Below are 18,306 nucleotides of genomic sequence, written 5' to 3' on the forward strand. Positions count from 1 at the left end.
CCAACCAGCATGTTTGCCTATTAGAGGTGCTAAAGATCAGACACCTGCTAAAAAGACAGACGGGGGGCATCGGAGTGTATTTCAGTTACACAAGTTCATGTTCATGCCATTGTCCCTACCAAAACAGATAATGCAGCTGAGGCAAATGAGTCAACAGGTCCTCCACAAGGACCAGGTCTGAATACGCCCACTCTGCTGATCTTCTGACAAAAACTGCAACATGCACTTGGAAATTATAATTTCTTCTGCCCTGTTAACTTAAAGGCCAATGGAGCTGATCAACAGACTAAGGAGGATCAGAGTAGTAATGCACCTACTGGAACACAATCTGCTCTCAAATGACACACCCAATGCCACTGACACTCCTCACAATAATAAAGACTATTCACTGTGTGTCTAGTCTGATAATGGAATTAGTCAATACTCTCAGTAGCTAAGAACAAACACCCTTAATGCTGCAGATTAATCAGGTAGATAAATCAATGACCAGATCCCCAAATGTACCATTTTACTCATCCAATAACTCTTGTAAACCTATTCAACAAAAAAACAATTGATTATGCAACCTTTGTGCTTCAGGCAAGCTCATGGTACAGAACACTGTATCAATTTAGTAACTTCATCAGCACCAGTGAAATAGAGGAAGAATTGGTACTGATCAAGCAGCCTAGTAAAACCTGTAACTATCTGAAAGATAATAAACAACAGAGCAAATCAATCCGACCAAACTCAAAGGTCTGTGGTACCAAAGTAGAGGACTTGAGGCAGATATCACCACGGCAAAGGGAATGCTCATGCTTAAGGAGGTAACTGAGATTAAAACAACTCAGGGGCAGCACATCGAAAATCTTAAGCAACTAAATGAAAAGGCGGATTGTCAGACAGAAAAAAAATCCGCGATAATGAAAACCAAGTTTTCCAGAGAGAGGCCCAGGTTGATGAAAGAATCATTAGGAGCAGCTAATACTTGCCGGAGCACACAGAATTCCTAATATGTCTACCAAGTAGGGAGACCTGCCAAGAACAACTGGCATGTTTTACTTTCCAATCAAAGACAGGGTATTACACAAGAGAAGAACCAGGCGGAGAAGCTCAACACCAACAGGATGCTCATTTACAAGTTCTACCAACTCCTCTTTCACCTTGCCAAAAGTCTAGGAGAAATGAGAAATTACCGAGCTGAGCTAAAAATAATGGGAACTATTTTTTATGGTGGCACTGATCAGTCTGAAAGTAGCATGGCAAGGAGACTTTAACATCTTTGAGAAGCCAGAAGAAGTCCTAAATTTCACCAAGACTACCTAAGGGCAACTAAACCTAGCTGATTGTTAACCTGAATAATTTGCCCTCTTCTTTTTAAAATGGACACTTACTATTTCTAAAGCACACATCAAAACCTAAATTCAGAGGAATGAAAAGCTGTGCCACTCTGCTAAAATTTTAACTACCTACCTGACAATTACCTATCAATCTTGACGGTGAATGTTCAACCTACTTAGCTACCTTGCAATCATATCCTATTCTCTCTGCAGAATATACTTATCCACTTGAAAATATTACTTAACCAATTGCTGCTGTCTGAATTTCTAGTCAGTGGGCTGAATGAGCAGTTTGCTGCAGGAGATAATAGACCTATCACACAGCTTATCTATATGCCTCTACTTACCTCATCAATGGAAGAATGCTTCTGTTTCAGCATTGCCTGCCCTGTATTGCTCATATCCAGATATCTTACTTGTGTCCCAAGCTGGGATGAAGTGCTTACTAACTCACTGATTGGACTCTGGAAAAAAGAGAATTATTAACTTTGGTATGTTACAAATAAGGTTGTGGATGTCAAAAGGGGCCCTTGGAGCAAATATTTTTGGCAGGCATTAATGTTCAAAACCAAAAACAATTTGCAGGTGAGCTAGGAATTACAGTCAATTCATGTTAAACAAGTGCCATGTTCAGATCAGAGTGGCTTAATTTATGGCTAATTATGTCTGGTTGATATGAAGAGATGATCTCATTGAGAAGCACGGCAATGCTCCATAACCTATCTTGGCACCTTTGTTCTAGTTCCAAGGGTTGTGTGTCTGGTTCATAGAGTACAGCATGCTATGTCACTAAGTAGCAGCGCATACCTTCTTTCTCCACATTCCTCGTGTTATATAATAGAAGTCTTCTCCTCTATAAGAACTACAAATCTTACAAAAACGTTCTCATTCTGTTCATCTAATCAAACTACCAATAGCCCCAGACATGATTTGGTCCACCCACCCATGAAAAAAATCCTTCTATCTCTCTATTCTTAACTCCTTTTCTCATTTCCAATTACAATTGTACTTTCTGTGACTTCATGGGAGGAGGCTATTGTGTTCTGGCAGACTGATCAAAATCTTCAGGAACGAAATTCAGGTCAGATACAGTAAGATTCACCCAAAAACTTAATTTCGAGTCTGAGTCCTAGAACTCCGTCTGGAAGTGGAGGTGGTGGATGGCAAAACCCTTCCTGTCTGCTGTATTATATGATATGCAAGATAAAAAAAAGATGGATTGCGAGTTATTAAAAAATGATTTGACAAATGTGTTGCAGTAAGATCTAGTGGATGAATTGAAGTCTTTTTCTCATTCAAAAATATGAATTGACTCACTAATGGCTTGGCTGATGTACAACTTCCTTGAGTGGAGAAGCCAAACTTGGAATTGAATTGTCGGTGAGTGATTGAAACCCAAGTAAGAAGTTTAATTTAATGATTTGTGTTCCAGATTCACTCTTTTGACCTTATGTTTCTTGAAACAGGTTATTGTACAGGTTAGGGTAAGAGGTCTGTTTTAAAACTTTACTCAATACCTCTCTGTGAGGGGCCTTTTGTGATAACTGAGTAGAAAAAGACAGGATTGGTCCATCTGCTTATGACCCAGGAAGCACAGAAAACAGGTACAAATTATGTGATACCGAGACCATGAAGGATAAAAGGCAAGGCCAATCCAAGGAGTTTGGTGTCTGAGCTGCTGCCACGTGTTCTACCTTGTTACACATATTAACTGCTATTCTGTGACATACTTAAATTAAAGTACGTCAGACTCACACATTCACAAAGACTGGATTGAACATGTTACTATATCAGGCAACACTTACCAGCCAAGACTTTACAAGTCAGAGCACAAATACAATAATGCAGGATCACGGATAAAAAACAATGACCAAATTAGGGTCTTTACACATCATCCCTGCCACTCGGAAATGCGCCGGAACCGGAAACTCGCACCGCACCTCGCCAGGCACCAGGAGCAGCAGGCGAAGCGTGGAGACGCCCAGCGAAGCCGCGGCGTTCTGAGGAGGGAAGCACAGAGACTGTGCCGTGGGGGCCCCTGCAGCCTTAACTGCAGCAGCGGCAGCAACCCTGCCGACTCCCGCGGAAGCGGCCCGACCGGGTGCGGCTTGCGGGGGGGCGGGGCCTTGCCACCAACAGCCTCTCCCTTGCACCCCTGCATCCCTGCTGTCGTCCAGGTGCCCAGAGGTCCAGAGTACGGCCCCCAGCCCCAGCCGTACCAGCAGCCCTCCGGTAAGTGCCCCTTGCGCACTTGGCCCCTGGCAGCCACAGAGCATCACCGCACAGCCCAGCACAGCCCTGCTCAGCCCAGCCTGCGGCGAGGTTTGGGAGCAGGTCGCAGGTCACGGGACGCAGACGCAGGGGGGTAGCAAGGATAGGCCCCTTGTGGCCCCTCGTGGTCCTTGCCAGTGCCAGGAAAAGGGAAGGAGCCCGTAGGGCCAGGAGCAGGGCGCAGGGCAGCCAGGACAGCGCTGCTGCTCTCCTCCCTCTTACCTCTCCAACTTATCCATCGGCGCAGCTACACACCGACCCACGGCCTGGCCATAGTTCCTGGCAGCGTGCTCGTACCCCCCCATGACCAGGCGACCAGCACTCACGGACGTGGAGGAGAGGTGCCGCTCAGCAACGTAAGCCGACGCAGCCAAAGCTCACAGTGTAATAAAGAGACAGACAGCGAAGGGAGGTGCCAGGGGCCAGGAGTTCGCTACGTGCGGAGTCCCCAGACCGCCCTGCACACCAACCTCCATAGTGACCTGTGACCCCAAAGGCAATGCCCAAAAGGAAATACAATACTCGTTGACAAGGACAAGAAATGGGGGATTGCTCGACCCCACAACCAAAACGTCCGGGAGGGCGCACGGGCCAACCCGTCAGCTGAAAGGGAGTCCGAGGAGGCGGAGCCGCTCTCAGAACAGACGGCTGCACAGGCCAGACAGGCCCGACTTGAAGGAAGGGACTCCATAGTCCGCTTCCTGCGCAGAAAGGCAACAGGTAGCCCAGAGTGGGGAAGAAAGCATGTAAGGTCGCATGCAGCAGAGGAGGAAGCCGATAGCCGAACCAGCACAGAGGAACAAATTCCCGCACAAGGCACGAGCTCGCCAGACATATCCACAGACACAGACAGTCCCACAGAAGGGATCAGAGCCCATAGATCCCTTTCATGTCCAGCTCTACTAACAACTGGCCACCATGACTTGGCAGAATATGATGACTCCCTGTCACAAGCTCGCGCTGCACCACTGGCACCCTTGACCACTGTCTTTTCCATCATAGCCGACACTGCTTTTCAGTGTTTCAATTCCACGGCGGATTGCCTCCTTCCAGTGGTCTCTCCGCAACCATCATTGTACAAAGACCTATTTGCTACAGCAGACACGGCCAACAAGCACGCCAACAAATCGGAGGAACACAAACCAGCAACAAACAATGTCACCACAATTGCTCAAGTAATTGGCAAATTTGAGTGGTTCCCCCGTGCAAGCGGCACAAGCAGAGCAGACGGAGACAGTCAACCCCCTGAGCTCTCACCTTGTGGCAAATCAACAATTTTGCCAATCGCCAAAGGGAGGTCTAGCAATTCAGACCAGGAGCTAGGGGCACTATCCAAGCAGTTCCTCAATAACCTAGAGGAGCAGATTAACAGAACTCTCTCTCTTACTACAACAGTAACAGCAGTAACAGCAACAAAACACTATGAAAAGGAAGAGGATGGAGACAGCCCATCAGTTATCACAACTCATGAGTGCCCCACAAACGCACAAGAGCTGCCGGCCATCAGAGCCTCCCAGGACATCATGGCCAGTATACTCATATGTCAGTCAAACAAGATGGAGCCTCAACTGGACCTATTTCAGTCGCTGGACTACATATCTGCTGGATGTCAGAACAAAGATAACTAATATTGAGAAGCTCCTTGCTACTACAATGAAGGGATCTCAATGTCCATGCTCGCCGATCCTTGAAAAGTTATGTGACCTACCGTTCTTTCTGCGAGAATTAGTGGAAGCAGTCAAGCCAACAGCAAGCACTGACAAGGCTGCAAAATCCACCTTGCCCCACCAAAGGGGTAAGCTCACCCAAACAGCCCACATTCAAGGCCAAAAGATCGCCATAGTGAGAATAAACACAAGTAGCCCTCTATTTCAAGACCTTTGGGCGGACGGTCTCCCCTTGGGTACCATACTCACCCCAATGAACCATTGGCAATCATTGCCAAAGATGTGATTACAACTCTCGGCGAACCCACAATATCATGCACCCACCCCATCAAGTCCTCTCAAGAGCCATCCACAGCCCTCACAAAGAGAGCAAGAAAGAAATGAAAAAAACAAGCCTGGAAACACAGGACCCAAGTCAGATCAGTCAAAGGGCACAAAATAAGCAATGTCTCAGAAGCAACAGAAACCAAATGCATTGTGAAGTACCTCACAATGTTTCAGGGACGCACCTCACCTATAGCCCAGCAACAAGAACACAAGGCAGAACTGGTGATGGCCATCCAACACGAGGAAGGGAAAGTCTCATCTCCCTCTCCATGGTCTTCTCCCAGGCTCAATTACAAGATCAAACAGTAGCGCAAACAACGCTGACCTCCGGGAGCCTCGACGCAGGTGAAATAATCGGGTCGGGCGCGACCTCAGCTAACAGGAATAGCGGCCCACTCGCCTTATCCGCCAGCCCAGGGGCCCAGCCCTCCTTTAATGATCAAAAGACTCAACAAGCAAGGCCCTCCCCGCTAACATTTTAGGCGAAGCCCACAATAGATTGTACCTCCGTGGAAGGGGCAAGGGAGAATACCAGGGCACATAGCACACAGACCTACTATCAAGAGCAGCAAATTGCCACAAGGAGGGCACAACCATTTCAACCCACAGAAACAGCCCAAATTATTGCTTCAGCAGTAAACTCAATTCACTATGCCCCTAACGGGAGAGGTCCCACCCACTGGGTTAACTCAGAAGCACTGCCAGTGGGCCAAGCCACATTAGACCCTATGGAGCAGGATTCTTTGGACCTTATGTTTATTCCACATTTCACCTCAAAAGGACTCATAGATACTCTAAACAGAGGGAATTTATTGTGTCTATTTACCCAAATTCCCTCACTCAGGCATATTACCTCGGAAGATATGGAATGGGTAAGGTTTGTGTCCCCGGCACTGAATGGAAAAAACAAGATCACTAAAACATCTTGGAAAACAGTGGGACAGAGGACAGCAGTCTGGGAAGCAAGGGAGCGGTTCACAGACTGGGGCATCGAACTACACATCCCCCCACCATATAAGTATCCATATATCCTCTTAAAACTGTTCACTCACTAGAGCGGAAATCGGTTTTAAGAGGCTCAGGTGGGGGGGCAAAACCACACGATTAACGCAGCTGTGGCGCCACAGACCATAACCATAGTCTGCACTCAAAACAGAAGAGAAGTTCACACAATTACCCAAACACATTCACAAAGCAAGCGGAGGGATCAGGATGATCCAAGGTATCAGCCCTAGCACCATGCGGATCACGGAGCACCACCCTACACAAGCACGGAAAACTCTGTCATTTCTGTCATGGAATGTGGCAGGCATCAGGAGCATCTGCAGATCCAAAGCCGCTACGTCCTATCTATACTCCAATGACATTGTTTGCATGCAAGAAACCTGGGAATGTGCTCCTTCTCTATTGCCAGGCTTTTACAAAATCTTCCAGTCAGCCACGCTCCCCAGCATTTTTGGTCGTCCATCTGGCGGATTATCCATCTTCATAAAACATGCGGTTCGCCTGGTAGCCACTGAGCTCAACATCGTGAGCAAAATGGCCCAAGTAATAACAATTAGTGGTGTGACCATTGACCAGCAAAATGTGGATCTCATATTAATTAACTGCTATATAAATGCGCCAAGCAAATTTAAAGCAGAATTAATTCTTGAACTCCTGAAAAGCTTGGAAATGGTCATCTTCACACACCCCGGCCACGAAATGATTATGATGGGTGATTTTAACATACAGGGGCTTGATGCAAATACAGAGGACGCCCCTTTGGACGGAGGCCGTCAGCTATTCCAAAATTTCCTCACAACCTTTAGTCTATCGTCAACCCGACAGGAGCAAAGGGACAATCGTATTGGGTGCCTCCTTCCTCCATCATTTAAGGGTGGCTCGACCATCGATTACATCTACCTATCGGAAAAGCTCAAGCAGAGCGTCAGCCACTTTGAAATTACAGAGAGAGCGGAGAGCGACCACAATCCACTGAAATGTACAATTGAACTTCAAGCTCAAGCAGCTGAACAGCAGGTGGTGGCAGGGGTTTCAACAGGCACTGAGCAAGTTCATCTGGTGAGAAGAATAAAATGGAGACCTGAAGATGCATCCAAAATAACCCAATGGGTAAGTGCCCAGCCCCAGGCACCAATCACATCCCTAGAATGGTGGACGAAGGTGGTGGAAGATCTGCACAAGCTGCTGAGGGCCAATTTGCGGTATACTCATGCCACCCTCCTGGCCCAAAGAGGCACAACAACACACATGGACAACAACCTGCTTGGAGAAAGGCGGGCACTCCGCAGAGCCCTACGCAGACATAAGCAAAAGCCCACACCAGATACAGCAGTGCAGGTATCAAACAGCAGAAGTTCCCTTAAGAAACTGGTATGGGAGCACAAGGGGGAAAAAAGACAGGAAGGAACGGGATACCCTATCCCAGCTTCTTAAAGACCCCAATCAAGCCTGCTTCTGGGACTATGTAAACAAACTACGAAATAAGCATAAATCAAGAAAGAACGGGGTATCAGAGCATGCATGGGTTTTGCATGTAACCACCCTATACACAAACACCGGCTCATCCTTAAGTGTTGCCAGCAACAGCCGGACAGTGTTCATTACCCGCTGACCCCCCAAAGCGACAATCTCTCGCTAACAACAGTAACCACCTTTTCTAAGACTATGACTGAGTATGTCATAAAAAGGACTAGGAAGGACGGGGCGCAGAGACCCAATGGTTTACCTTCTACATTGTTCAAATGTGCCCCATCGGCCTGGGCAGAGAAGCTGACAAACCTCTTCAATAATGCGTATTACCTAACCACAGTCCTGAAGCCCTGGAGAGGTTCCATACTGTTTCCAATCTACAAAAAGAGGGACCGCTCCCTACCTACAAACTACTGACTAATTGCCCTCCTGGATGTGGAGGCCAAAATGTATGCCCGACTACTGCTGGATCAGTTGGAAGTCTGGGTAGAAGAGTGCAAAATCCAGCCACTCTTTCAATCTGGCTTCAGAGCGGGGGCCTCAACAGTGGATAACATTGTGGTACTTGGATACCTACAACAGCAGGTAGTCAACTATGGTCGACAGACGTTATTTTGCTGTTTTGTTGATTACAGCGCGGCCTTCGACACGGTCGATCGCAATACACTGTGGAAAAAGTTATCACTCTGGGGCATTCCAGCACACCTCTTAAAAGCCATCACCTCACTCTATTCCAGTACCTGGGTCTGGGTCCGTACCGGGCCCACGTCACTATCACGGAAAATAGAAACGAACAGAGGCCTAAAACAGGGTTGTGTCCTGGCCCCGCTACTATTTAACCTGTATACTGCAGATTTGGAGAAATACTTGAAAGGTAGCTGTTTGGTTCTACCGATGTTGGGCCCCACAAGACTCCAAATCATCCAGTATGTGCACGACATCGTGATAATGGACTGTACGAAAACTGGGTAACAGCGATCTCTAAATGCCCTGAATAACTTTAACAAGGTCTATCAGTTGCAGATCAATCATGAAAAGACCAAAGTCCTAATATTCGGAAGGTACAAGCATAAAAAAACTCACAACGTGGCAATTGGGAAGTTACATTATCCGTGCAGCCAGGAAATACAACTACTTGGGGGTGTGGTTCACAGAAAACAACATGACAGGGGCACAGAAAAACACAATCAGACAGAAAGCTGCTGCCATCGCATACAAGCTTGCCAACCTGAATAAGCAACTCAGAAGCACCTCGGCTGCACCAATACTGAGAGTAACAAAGGCGACCTTACTACCTGCTCTGCAATATTGTCACTTGGCATTCCCGGGGTCCCTGGAATCTACTATAGAACAGGCCCATTGCAGGGCATACTTAAATATGTTACAACAACCAAAGTACACCCGTCGCACCAGACTCAGATTGGAAATGGGCCTAAAATAACAACCAATAGACTGCCAAGCGGGAACCCTAAAATATTACATTAGTCTCAGGAAGGCCAACTCGCACACACTAAAACCATACATGAGAATGATATTCGAGATCCCTGGCAACCCATGGCACATGCAATTAAGTAAGGCGCAGAAGACTTTCGAAATGGGCGAATCCATCCAGCTATCAGACACATGGACTTATGCTGCTTGTAAAACATTAATTAACAAAAGAGCAACGGAACTCTCCTGCGAGTCCGACTTAGCGTTAGCCAAACCACCCATAACTGTGCCTGTGCTAAGTGACTCCTATTTGGTTGGAGCCCCTCAACCATACCTCCTTGCAGCAATAAACGCAGGTATTCGCCACCAAATTCTCTACATGAGAACATTAGCCCTCCCAACTAAAGATTTTAATCCTTCCTGGCCCACACATAGGCAAAAAAGCGTCTGTAGACTCTACTCATAGCCACAAGAAACCTGGCTACACCTGCTGTGCTGCTGTCCTGGACTAGCGGCCGAAAGAAGACAACTAATAGTACCATTGGCATCGGCTCTCGGAGCCTGGTCCTGTATGGAGATATCTAACATTTGCTTTTCACACTCTGCTCCCTGGGCTTTGGCAAGGTGTGCAAAATATGTGACAGCACTCAGGAGGGCACTATCCCAGGTAACGGAGTAGCCAGCAGAGCACATAACATTTAGGGGGTCATTACGACCTTCGCGGGCGGCTACCGCCGGCCGCCAGGCGGTAACCGCTGTGCGGCCCCCATTATGACATTCCCGCTGGGCCGGCGGGGATGAGGCCGCAACATAGGAGCCGGCTCCTAATAGAGCCGGCGGTGTTGCGGCCGTGCAACGGGTGCAGTTGCACCAGTTGCGCTTTTCACTGTCTGCTACACAGACAGTGAAAAGCTGGTTGGGGCCCTGTTAGGGGGCCCCTGCACTGCCCATGCCAGTGGCATGGGCAGTGCAGGGGCCCCCAGGGGCCCCAGGACACCCCTTACCGCCAGCCTCTTCCTGGCGGTGCAAGAAACAGGCTGGCGGTATGGGTGTCATAATCCCCAGGGCAGTGCTGCTTGCGGATTATCACCGCCGGGGCTAAAACGGCGGGAAACCGCCAGCCCCGGCGGTGCGACCGCGGCGCTACCGCCGCGGTCGTAATAAGGGCCTCCGTACCGCCAGCCTGTTGGCGGTACGGACGCCACATTACCCCTGGCGGTCTCTGACCGCCAGGGTCGTAATGACCACCTTAGTCTTTTATTTCTTTCACCGTTTTAAGCCTTATAGTTTCATAATGATCCTGCTTCACATGGGTTCTTTTTTTTTCTTTTCTTTTACTTGTATTTGTAATGGTTTTAATTAACTGGTCAATAAATGACAATGACCAAATTAGGTATAAGTCACAATGATAATATCAGGCAAAACACAGATACAGCACAATAGCTGGCAAAATAAGTAATAAAGACAACAACTGGGAAGCGAAGCAATAAAAGCCACCACACAGGGTTTGCAATAAGGACAAGCAAGCAAAACAGAGGAAATGCTATAGTAGGCATGATCCACAAAGAAAACCATTAGCCAAGAATAGCACTAGTGACCATCAGCTTATACCTACTGCCAGTATCAAACACTTGCAAGGACATACAAAGGCAAGCACAAACATGCACACATGTAGACAGACAGACAGCCCTTATCCATGCATTTACTTCAGATTTCAAATACCGTGCTTTTAATCATGTTGACTTCCTTTAAAAATATATATCACTTTACCCTCATGTGAAAACCATGCTGAACACTGCCTATTAGTCCCTGCAGGTGTTATGAGTTCATCATATGGTTCCTGTCTCAAACAATTTTTGAGTTACATTTGGCAATCTGTAATTGTTTCAAAGCATGATTTTCAACTGTATGCTTTTTACACATCTCTGTTTTTTATCAATCCACATCCAGTACATTTAGATCGCAACAGGTTTAGCAGAATAAAGAGTTGAGTTACGCCTGGATTTACATTTATAAATAATAATACTCAGATTGATAAAATAACCTATAAAGATGTGTCTTTAAACAAAAATGTTATGATCTCTCCAAGGTTCTGTAGGAGCGTTAGATAAATCTGCAATTAATCACTCAATGGGCAATCGATGTCCAACCACTTTCCATCCAAGGTTTTAGAAACTTTTTAAGAGAGAGCCCTTCATCCTAGATGGGGATAGATTTAGACATTTCTGCTCAGCCACATAAAAAAAATTGGTAACCTTTTCAAGTGTGACATATTGATGTCTTCGAAATGTAAGATTTTCATTCATTCAACATTCCCTATAGAGAGCACCCACTGTAATAGACCACGTGAAATGGAACACCTTTCACATGGAGGGTCGACGTGTAGCACAATGCAAGGCCAGAATTTAAGTGTGACACTCTTCTCATCATTTTCCAAATATTTGCAAGCTAAGCAATAATAATTGATGGGCGCAATGGGTGTTTGACAGTGACTGACAATATCGACACGGATAGTGACTAGAAGTACTTGGAGTACCAACATCAGTGATGATTAGGAATTGTGGTAATACTGGCATTAAGGAGAAATCGACTCTCTGGTACTTTTGACAGACATTGCCTGTAACTGGAGGCACTATCTTTGGAAGTTCTAGTACAAATAGTGACTTAAGACAATGGCTGTTGTACTGAACTGCCTAGAAGCACTATGACGATGGGGACTCAAGGTGCAGACACTAGCATAGATAATGACTGTGGTTACTAGCATCAGCGTTTTCATTCACAGGGGGATTTCACACTAACAGTCTATTCACCCTTTCTTGCACTAGTAGTTCAACCACACAAGATGCAGCCAGGCAGTTAACAAGATCAGAAATCTGCTCACCTGGAAAAACAAGATTATGTTCCATATCAAGCCAAGGACCATAGATGGGTTTCCATCAGCTATCTCTGCAGCGTCAATGCTGACCAGTTTCACCTAAAAAAAGAGGACATTGTTACAGCAGTGCAGCATTTGCTTCCCTGATGACACTCTCAGAGCATCACAGCTGGCTGGTGATGTCACAATACATCTGCAGTGAGAATGAGACACATGCAGGCGTGTAATCAACTCAAGTCCCAAATGTTGTGCTACCAAACCTTATTAGCAGTGCTTACCTGTCTCATTACATACTTAGGCTAAACCATTCCACAATAACTGAATGGTAGGGTGTGCCACGATTCTCCATCGAAAATATCTCAAGGTTAGTGGGATTCGCTGACTAAGGTGACCTGGGTAAAACGTGCCTTCAATATAGAATTTAAAAAGAAATTTGCAAGAGTAAGTTTAACTTAAGATCTCAAATTGTGTGTAAATACAGAGCCGGGTTACACAAATATACATTCATAAAACAATTTGCTCAAAAATACATTTGGTGGAAGTAAACAGTCTCCCAGGAGGTGGGAACGATCGTTCCTGGATGGGAATGCTCTTGAAAGTTTGGGAGCACCCACAAACATGCGTGGTTTGGGTATCAACAAACTAATAAATTACCCATTTCCACTCTGGAAGGAGTCAGAAATGTACGTCTTTCCAAGGAAGGCATATAAACTTTTCAGGGTGAAAATGGGAAATGGACAACCACTAAAATTGGTGGGAGTGCAGCGGAAGAGGCTTCTACAGGGATAGTTTTCTTGGGAAAAGAAAAAAGTTTAAAGTGTAATTGCATCTCAGCACTCCATTTATGCATGAATAAATGTGCAAAATCTACATTTATGCATGTCAAAACTGCTTTTGCATGATAATTCCAGGAGCACCTCCACGAAACTGTGACAGGTGAAGCTTCAAAATTCTACTCATGGACTCCTCTTCTTCCCAAACTCTCTCCTCTGGGGTTCTGCAACTTGCGGGAGAGCTGCCCACTAACCTCAGTGGGGAGTAAAAAAATGACTGTTGTGTGCCACCAGGAGAGTTTGTACCGAGATGCCCAGCCAGGTGTTTGATGTGTGTGTACCTAACCCTGTAGCACAGATCTTCTGTGGAAACCATTAGGTGGCATTTGGACCTCACAGAGGACCTGATAGAGAAAGATCTGGGAATAATGTTCGCTCCGTAGAGAAGACAAAATCAACATACTATGAGCAAACATTTTATTTTCACTACTCTGTGGGAAATGGCAAATGTTGTTCATGTGAGTAAACAACAACATTGTGCACAGTAACTAATAAAGACAATACTACACCAGAGGATTTCGTAACTACCACTGGAGCTGACTTTAGGTCGAAGGTCTTTCCCAGGAAAGGAAAGTGTTGGCCTTGACCACAAAATAATGAAAATGCTTGCATGAGTGAAAGATGGGAATGTTATATTAAACCATTTTTAGGCTCAGTAAAGAAATTATATTTCTTGGATTAATCAAAATAAGGGTGTACGTTGAGTAATGCATGAGAACACTTTCGGGGCCCAGTTCACAAAGAAATTGCTGTGCACAAACAATACGGTCTTTTAGCATTACTGGCTTACTCCTCGCGTCCAGAAGTAAGCCATCAGTACTACGTGTTGATGAGGTTGAGACCACAGGGATGAAGTAAGGGAGCTTTAATCCAGGTTACGCCCCAGGTGTCCTGCTCGGCGGGCAGCTCTCCAAATGACTCTCACACCACCACCAAGGTTACAGATTGATACGATAACAAAGTACAGAACTTCATCGAGTTCTGAAGTTCCATAATAGAATCAGGCTCACTGTCTTGGTATAGCGGTTCAATTTCACACAGACCATCTCTACTCTGCCCCCACCCAAGCAATCTATTGTTATTTTGTTGATTAATGACTGCACCTTTATCCAAGGCTCTTTACATGCAGAAAATATAAATTATAATAATGCGTTAGTGATAAAATGTAAAAATAAAAAATAAAAAGGTCCAACGTTATAGCCTACTCCGCTATGGTTAACATGTTTCTTTAAGAGTTTCCTGAAACCAGAAAGAAGCAAAGGTAACAGAGATGGTGATGTGGTTATTCCAGCGATAGGCGCAAGATGGTGCAAATACTATATGGAATAAATCTGGTCTTATGTATGGTAGACTAGTGTGTTTATTTTTCCTAGAATCGATAGTTGAATGCCATTTTTGCCACACTTTGTTAGAAGTAATTTTTTCCAGCATTAAATGAAGTACAACAGTCAAAATGGGGAGCACCCTGTCTTCCATTCCAGCATTTGTGACCCCAAGGCATCATGGTAAATGCAGTCATTAGCACGAATTTGAATAAAGTTTTGAAAGTTTTTCACCATAAGTTGGTGCGGTGAGTGCCGTATCTTCGGACACGTGTTTCTGGCTATTTGGCCGTCATCAGCGAAGAGCAACGTGTAGCTGGCAGGGTTGCTTGAAATGCCGCCTTGAAAGTATTCACAGGTTTAAGTACCACTCACGAAGGCGCACAGGTGCTTCACCCGAGCTCGTCAGCTCAGAGGCTCACGGGAGCCTTAATTACAACAGTCAAAATGGGGAGCACCCTGTCTTCCATTCCAGCATTTGTGACCCCAAGGCATCATGGTAAATGCAGTCATTAGCACGAATTTGAATAAAGTTTTGAAAGTTTTTCACCATAAGTTGGTGCGGCGAGTGCCGTATCTTCGGACACGTGTTTCTGGCTATTTGGCCGTCATCAGTGAAGAGCAACGTGTAGCTGGCAGGGTTGCTTGAAATGCCGCCTTGAAAGTATTCACAGGTTTAAGTACCACTCAAGAAGGCGCACAGGTGCTTCACCCGAGCTCGTCAGCTCAGAGGCTCACGGGAGCCTTAATTACAACAGTCAAAATGGGGAGCACCCTGTCTTCCATTCCAGCATTTGTGACCCCAAGGCATCATGGTAAATGCAGTCATTAGCACGAATTTGAATAAAGTTTTGAACGTTTTTCACCATAAGTTGGTGCGGCGAGTGCCGTATCTTCGGACACGTGTTTCTGGCTATTTGGCCGTCATCAGCGAAGAGCAACGTGTAGCTGGCAGGGTTGCTTGAAATGCCGCCTTGAAAGTATTCACAGGTTTAAGTACCACTCAAGAAGGCGCACAGGTGCTTCACCCGAGCTCGTCAGCTCAGAGGCTCACGGGAGCCTTAATTACAACAGTCAAAATGGGGAGCACCCTGTCTTCCATTCCAGCATTTGTGACCCCAAGGCATCATGGTAAATGCAGTCATTAGCACGAATTTGAATAAAGTTTTGAAAGTTTTTCACCATAAGTTGGTGCGGCGAGTGCCGTATCTTCGGACACGTGTTTCTGGCTATTTGGCCGTCATCAGCGAAGAGCAACGTGTAGCTGGCAGGGTTGCTTGAAATGCCGCCTTGAAAGTATTCACAGGTTTAAGTACCACTCAAGAAGGCGCACAGGTGCTTCACCCGAGCTCGTCAGCTCAGAGGCTCACGGGAGCCTTAATTACAACAGTCAAAATGGGGAGCACCCTGTCTTCCATTCCAGCATTTGTGACCCCAAGGCATCATGGTAAATGCAGTCATTAGCACGAATTTGAATAAAGTTTTGAAAGTTTTTCACCATAAGTTGGTGCGGCGAGTGCCGTATCTTCGGACACGTGTTTCTGGCTATTTGGCCGTCATCAGCGAAGAGCAACGTGTAGCTGGCAGGGTTGCTTGAAATGCCGCCTTGAAAGTATTCACAGGTTTAAGTACCACTCAAGAAGGCGCACAGGTGCTTCACCCGAGCTCGTCAGCTCAGAGGCTCACGGGAGCCTTAATTACAACAGTCAAAATGGGGAGCACCCTGTCTTCCATTCCAGCATTTGTGACCCCAAGGCATCATGGTAAATGCAGTCATTAGCACGAATTTGAATAAAGTTTTGAAAGTTTTTCACCATAAGTTGGTGCGGCGAGTGCCGTATCTTCGGACACGTGTTTCTGGCTATTTGGCCGTCATCAGCGAAGAGCAACGTGTAGCTGGCAGGGTTGCTTGAAATGCCGCCTTGAAAGTATTCACAGGTTTAAGTACCACTCAAGAAGGCGCACAGGTGCTTCACCCGAGCTCGTCAGCTCAGAGGCTCACGGGAGCCTTAATTACAACAGTCAAAATGGGGAGCACCCTGTCTTCCATTCCAGCATTTGTGACCCCAAGGCATCATGGTAAATGCAGTCATTAGCACGAATTTGAATAAAGTTTTGAAAGTTTTTCACCATAAGTTGGTGCGGCGAGTGCCGTATCTTCGGACACGTGTTTCTGGCTATTTGGCCGTCATCAGCGAAGAGCAACGTGTAGCTGGCAGGGTTGCTTGAAATGCCGCCTTGAAAGTATTCACAGGTTTAAGTACCACTCAAGAAGGCGCACAGGTGCTTCACCCGAGCTCGTCAGCTCAGAGGCTCACGGGAGCCTTAATTACAACAGTCAAAATGGGGAGCACCCTGTCTTCCATTCCAGCATTTGTAACCCCAAGGCATCATGGTAAATGCAGTCATTAGCACGAATTTGAATAAAGTTTTGAAAGTTTTTCACCATAAGTTGGTGCGGCGAGTGCCGTATCTTCGGACACGTGTTTCTGGCTATTTGGCCGTCATCAGCGAAGAGCAACGTGTAGCTGGCAGGGTTGCTTGAAATGCCGCCTTGAAAGTATTCACAGGTTTAAGTACCACTCAAGAAGGCGCACAGGTGCTTCACCCGAGCTCGTCAGCTCAGAGGCTCACGGGAGCCTTAATTACAACAGTCAAAATGGGGAGCACCCTGTCTTCCATTCCAGCATTTGTGACCCCAAGGCATCATGGTAAATGCAGTCATTAGCACAAATTTGAATAAAGTTTTGAAAGTTTTTCACCATAAGTTGGTGCGGCGAGTGCCGTATCTTCGGACACGTGTTTCTGGCTATTTGGCCGTCATCAGCGAAGAGCAACGTGTAGCTGGCAGGGTTGCTTGAAATGCCGCCTTGAAAGTATTCACAGGTTTAAGTACCACTCAAGAAGGCGCACAGGTGCTTCACTCGAGCTCGTCAGCTCAGAGGCTCACGGGAGCCTTAATTACAACAGTCAAAATGGGGAGCACCCTGTCTTCCATTCCAGCATTTGTGACCCCAAGGCATCATGGTAAATGCAGTCATTAGCACGAATTTGAATAAAGTTTTGAAAGTTTTTCACCATAAGTTGGTGCGGCGAGTGCCGTATCTTCGGACACGTGTTTCTGGCTATTTGGCCGTCATCAGCGAAGAGCAACGTGTAGCTGGCAGGGTTGCTTGAAATGCCGCCTTGAAAGTATTCACAGGTTTAAGTACCACTCAAGAAGGCGCACAGGTGCTTCACCCGAGCTCGTCAGCTCAGAGGCTCACGGGAGCCTTAATTACAACAGTCAAAATGGGGAGCACCCTGTCTTCCATTCCAGCATTTGTGACCCCAAGGCATCATGGTAAATGCAGTAATTAGCACGAATTTGAATAAAGTTTTGAAAGTTTTTCACCATAAGTTGGTGCGGCGAGTGCCGTATCTTCGGACACGTGTTTCTGGCTATTTGGCCGTCATCAGCGAAGAGCAACGTGTAGCTGGCAGGGTTGCTTGAAATGCCGCCTTGAAAGTATTCACAGGTTTAAGTACCACTCAAGAAGGCGCACAGGTGCTTCACCCGAGCTCGTCAGCTCAGAGGCTCACGGGAGCCTTAATTACAACAGTCAAAATGGGGAGCACCCTGCCTTCCATTCCAGCATTTGTGACCCCAAGGCATCATGGTAAATGCAGTCATTAGCACGAATTTGAATAAAGTTTTGAAAGTTTTTCACCATAAGTTGGTGCGGCGAGTGCCGTATCTTCGGACACGTGTTTCTGGCTATTTGGCCGTCATCAGCGAAGAGCAAC

General features: G+C 46.4%; 1 protein-coding gene across 3 annotated transcripts in view; it reads right to left on the minus strand.

Annotated features, from left to right (window-relative positions):
- The window catches only part of CLMN (calmin), a 520,511-nt gene that overhangs the window by 118,038 nt on the left and 384,167 nt on the right, over positions 1-18,306 (minus strand). For all 3 annotated transcript variants that reach the window (XM_069208248.1, XM_069208250.1, XM_069208249.1), the window contains one exon: positions 12,372-12,464. In XM_069208248.1, the coding sequence (XP_069064349.1) occupies positions 12,372-12,464 (93 nt within the window). The remainder of the gene's footprint in view (positions 1-12,371; positions 12,465-18,306) is intronic.

This window comes from Pleurodeles waltl, chromosome 9 (genome assembly GCF_031143425.1).
Source record: "Pleurodeles waltl isolate 20211129_DDA chromosome 9, aPleWal1.hap1.20221129, whole genome shotgun sequence".
NCBI classification, from domain to species: domain Eukaryota; kingdom Metazoa; phylum Chordata; class Amphibia; order Caudata; family Salamandridae; genus Pleurodeles; species Pleurodeles waltl.